This window comes from Dipteris shenzhenensis, chromosome 20 (genome assembly GCF_047967505.1).
Source record: "Dipteris shenzhenensis isolate YYH24624 ecotype China chromosome 20, Dip_SZ_1.0, whole genome shotgun sequence".
Lineage (NCBI taxonomy): Eukaryota > Viridiplantae > Streptophyta > Polypodiopsida > Gleicheniales > Dipteridaceae > Dipteris > Dipteris shenzhenensis.
In genome coordinates, this window is record NC_141615.1 from 55,225,538 (window position 1) to 55,230,817 (window position 5,280).

At 44.1% G+C, this 5,280-nt stretch overlaps 1 protein-coding gene across 1 annotated transcript; it reads left to right on the forward strand.

Moving 5' to 3' along the window:
* The first annotated feature begins 215 nt into the window (after positions 1 to 215).
* On the forward strand, positions 216 to 2,341 carry LOC147889871 (uncharacterized). The gene is made up of 2 exons (XM_087391329.1): positions 216 to 2,216; positions 2,336 to 2,341. Exons 1-2 carry the CDS (start codon positions 216 to 218, stop codon positions 2,339 to 2,341), a joined length of 2,007 nt encoding a protein of 668 aa, XP_087247455.1.
* Positions 2,342 to 5,280: the final 2,939 nt, after the last annotated feature.

Below are 5,280 nucleotides of genomic sequence, written 5' to 3' on the forward strand. Positions count from 1 at the left end.
ATGTGCTTGAGGATGCAGATGTAGTCTTTCTTGCAGAGACATGGGAGAGGGATACGCATAGACTACCTCCAATCAATGGATACATAATACATTCGATATGCCAAACACACACTGGTACAAGAGGGCAAGGAGGAGTTGCATGCTTATACAAAGAACACTTACAAGATAGTATTAGCATATGCAAAGATGACCCTTACAAACGATTCATCTGGATCATGGTGAAAGCAGAGCCCCTACCATTTTTCATAGTTGGATGCTACATACCGCACTCGGGGTCAACATACTATCAACGATATGATAGAGATGCATCAGATCCATACGGAGACTTATGCTCAGATTTGGTGGAATTTAATTCCAAGGGGAGAGTATTGATTCTAGGAGACATGAATGCACGCATTGGGGACACCCAGTTTCAGTCACTTACAGGACATGAATATGACAAAGATAAAGAAATTGAGATAGACCCCAAGTGGCAGAGATACTCGGAGGACAAGGAAGTAAATGCACATGGAGAGGCATTGACAAGCCTAGTGAATGGGCTTAATATGATAGTGCTGAATGGATCAGGCCTCTTTCCACATACAAAAGTTCCAACATGTTTCCCAGCTAGTGGAGGGTCAAGTGTGATAGACTACACCTTAATTTCACTAGATGCAGTACATTTGGTACATGATTATATAATTGGCCCAAAATATCCAGAATCAGATCATACCCCCCTTTATCTCAAAATGCACATACCTCATTCGGCAGAAACTACAGCCCAGGCAGCAAAGAATTGGTCTTTTCGGATGGACATAGACAAGAGGGAGGAGTATGCTGACACCACTGATGCTCTTATTAAGAATGTTTGCAGGCTGAACTGGAGTGAAATGAAACAGGCTTTACTCTCAGCTGCACATACAGTCATGGGACAGAAAAAGATCAAGAGAGTAAGCACAAAGGGTTTACCACAAAACAAATGGTTTGATGGTGAATGCATAAAAGTCAGGCTGAAAATTAAACAGATGCCAAATGACTTGCAACGTAAAGAGGCTGAAAAGCACTTCCATGCACTTACTCGGAGAAAAAAGAGGAAATATCAGTTAGACAAAGAGTGGCAAGATGCCATTGATTTTGCTAAGAACCCGAGAGGAACATGGAGACAAACTAAAGGGAGATCAAAAGAAATCATGGGAGACTTCACAGATGAGGAAATGCTTCAATATGCCAAGCAACTTTACACCCATCCACATGCCTTACCTATATTCACAGACATAGCTCACTACAATAGCCCACATATTTTCTCTTTGGACGATGTGAATGAGGGCTTGAAGAAAATGGCCAATGGAAAAGCAGATGATACATTACATATAAAGGCTGAGCTACTAAAATGGACAGGGGACTACACACGAATATGCCTAGTCTCTTTGCTTAATGATGCAATTGCCAATGGCTTCCCCCCAGAGTGGCAAGAAAATTGGATAAAACCAATATATAAAGGTGGAGATCGTAACCAGCTTTCCAATTATAGAACCATCATGGTGGGATCCACCATGGCCAAGCTCTTTGGCACAATCATTGAGACAGAACTTAGTATATGGGCAGAACTAAATGGTAAGAGGGCCATCGGACAAGCTGGTTTTCGAAGAAACCATAGCACTGTGGATCACTTGGTCACACTACGGGTTCTAATGGAAGAGAGCCGGTTGCAAGGAAAGCCTCTCTATTGTTGCTTCATAGATTTCAAGAAGGCATTTGACACAGTGCCTAGAAACAAGTTGGGGGAAAGAATGGACCAATTAAGAGTGCCAAACCACTTAAAAACAGCAGTTTTCAGATTGTATGAGAGGGTAACTTGCCAACTCAAAGGCAGAAACGGATTGTCAAATACATTCCACAGTAATATGGGGGTTAAACAGGGTTGCCCTTTGTCACCAACATTATTTGGACTATGTATTGACAGATTGGAGGAGTTGGTCAAAGAAATGATGCAAGAGCAGCAGCTAGAGGGCCCTGAAATATGTGCATACACCGTACTACTGTTGTTATATGCAGATGATGTTGTCTTTTTCTCATACACAGCAGAAAGTATGCAGAGGATGATGCCCATTCTACACAAGCTCTGTGCAGAGAGTGGACTCATGGTAAATGCCACCAAAACTAAAATGATGATAGTAAAAACAAAGCAGCCTGCAAACACCCCAAGTATTATGTTCAATGAGCAGGAAATTGAGAGGGTAAACACATTCAAATACTTGGGAATAGATGTGCCAGCAAATCATAGATGGAATGATTGTGTCCATAGAAGGATAGATGCTGGGTGGGGAAAGTATTATCATTTTGAAAATGACTGCAGAAATAGTGACACTAAGAGATGGAGCATCAAACGGATTCTATTTGATGCATATGTGGTGCAAGCAGTGCTATATGCAGTAGAAGTATGGGGAGGAAGCATCTCAGCATCAAAATGGAATGATATTGAAAAAATACAGAAATCATTTCTAAGACGGCATCTAGGAGTCAAAATTACTACACCGTACTCAATCATGCTTATTGAGACTGGTACAAGGCCCATTGAACTGAGAGCACTACGAAGGGTTTTCAAATATGTGAAGAAGGTCAAGAACATGGGGTGGCAGAGATTACCAATGAAAGCATGGGAAGCAAGTAAAAGGCCTCAAAAGACAAACAAAAGCAAGATGTTATCATCTGGTTGGTGGCAAGACATTCAAAGATGGTTCCAAAGATGGAGAGTAACATCCTACCTTGAGATGTCATCCGGGGAAATGGATGAGAAGGCATTTCATAAAGCTTTGTTGGGAATATTGCAACAAAAATGGCAATCAGCTGAGAAAAGGGCTAAGTATGAGTACTATTGTACACATATCAATCCCATTTATTGGGACACCTACTCCAAGGAGGAAGATAATGCACAAAAGTACATAACTATACCCATACCTGCAAATGCAAGAAGAAGTATTGCACTCATCCGCACCCGATCACACACTTTGGAGGTAGAGAAAGGTGCTTGGGGAGATGTCTCAAGGGAACAAAGATTTTGCAAGTTATGTGACCAAGAACAAGTAGAGACAGAGGCACATGTCCTCCTTACATGCCCACGATATGCATGCATAAGGAGGGACTTTAACAACATTACAAAGGAACACGACACCCTCGCAAGCTTGCTTTCACATACCCATATAGCCACTCTGGGCAATTTTATTGCCAAGATTCTTCAATATCGGGAATGTTGTATTACTCAATGTATTTCAGAATAGTTGTTTTCCTACCCCTTCCATAAAAGAAGGGAGACACTTGTATTGTAATTTTCATGGGTCCCATGGGTCGGTTTCTCGGCCCCCAGAGGACGGTAATACATTCTTCTTCTTCTTCTTCTCTCTCTCTCTCTCTCTTAGCCTCTCTACCTCCCTACCTCTATCCTCTTGGCTGCTAGGATTTGTCATTCTTTCCCTCTCTATGTCTCTCTCTCTCTCTGAATTCTCTCTCTTAATCTCTCCCTGCCTTCCTCCCTCCCTCCCTCCCTCTCTCCCTTTCTCTCTCTCCTCTATCCCTCTTCTCACTCTTAATCTCTCTTTCTCTCCCTCCCCTCTTCTCTCTCATTTCTCATTCTCTCTCTCTCTCTCTCTCCCTCCCTCCCTCCCTCCCTTGGCGGCCACGGCTATGAGAAGTTTTATTCTCTCTCTCTCTCTCTCTCTCTACCTCCCTCTCTTGGCAGCCACGGCCGCTAGAAGTTTCATTCTCTCTCCCTCTCTCTCTTTATCTCTCTCTCCCTCTCTCTCTCCCTAAGTCTCCCTCCTCTCTTCTCTCTCATTTCTCTCTCTCTCTCTCTCTCTCTCTCTCTCTCTCTCTCTCTCTCTCTCTCTCTCTCTCCCTCCCTCCCTACTCTCTCCCTCCCTCATGCGGCCACGGCTGCCAGAAGTTTCATTCCCTCTCTCTCCCTCTCTCTCTTTCTCTCTCTCTCCCTCTCTCTCCCTCTCTCTCTTTCTCTCTCCCTAAGTCTCCCTCCTCTCTTCTCTCTCTCTCTCTCCCTCTCCCTCCCTACTCTCTCCCTCCCTCTAGCAGCCACAGCCGCCAGGAGACCCTCTTCTCTCTCTTAATCTCTCTCTCCCTCTCTCCGCTCTCTCTTTCTTTCCCTCCCTACTCTTCTCTGTCATTTAAGGAGCCCCTTTTCTCTCTTTGAATCTCTTGTCTCTCTCCCTCTCTCTCTTTCTCTCCCTCCCTACTCTTCTCTCTCATTTCTCATTCTCTCTCTCCCTTTGGCGGCCACGGCTATGAAGAGCCCCTCTTCTCTCTCTTAATTTCTCTCTTTCCCTCTCTCCTCTCTGCCATGTTTCATTCTCTTAAACTTCTCTCTCTCTCCCTCTCTCTCCCTCTCTCTCTTTCTCTCTCTCTCCCTCTCTCTCCCTCTCTCTCTTTCTCTCTCTCTCCCTTTCTCTCTCCCTCTCTCTCTCTCCCACTCTCTCCCTACTCTCTCCCTCCCTCTAGCAGCCACGGCGGCCAGGAGACCCTCTTCTCTCTCTTAATCTCTCTCTCCCTCTCTCCTCTCTCTCTTTCTTTCCCTCCCTACTCTTCTCTCTCATTTAAGGAGCCCCTCTTCTCTCTGAATCTCTCTCTCTCTCTCTCTCCCTCTCTCCTCTCTCTCTTTCTCTCCCTCCCTACTCCTCTCTCATTTCTCATTCTCTCTCTCATTTCTGATTCTCTCTCTCCCTGGCGGCCACGGCCGCCAAGAGCCCCTCTTCTCTCTCTTAATTTCTCTCTTTCCCTCTCTCCTCTCTCTTTCTCTCCCTCCCTATTCTCTCTCATTTCTTAAATTTACAAACTCAAATTTAAATAAGAAACTAATTGAAATAGAACTCAAAAACTCAAATAAGAAACTAATTTAAAAAGAATTGTAATGCCTACTAAAAAAACCCCCTCCTCTAGCTGCCACAGTCGCCAAGAGTTTTCATTCTCTCTCTCTCTCCCTCTGCCCCTCTTCTCTCTCTTAATCTCTCTCTCTCTTTTTCTCTTTCTCTCCCTCTCTCACTCTCTCTCTCTCTCTCTCTCTCTCTCTCTCTCTCTCACTCTCTCACTCTCTCTCTCTCTCTCTCTCTCTCTCTCTTTCTCTCTCTCTCTCTCCTACTTTCTCTCCCTCCTTTCTTTTCTCTCTTAATCTCCTGCTGTCTCTCTCACACACTCTCTCTCTCTCCTCTCTCTCTCTAGCTCTCTCTTTCTCTCTATCTCTCTTTTCAAATTTAGAACACAAATTTCAATAAGAAATTAATTGAAATAGAACTCAAA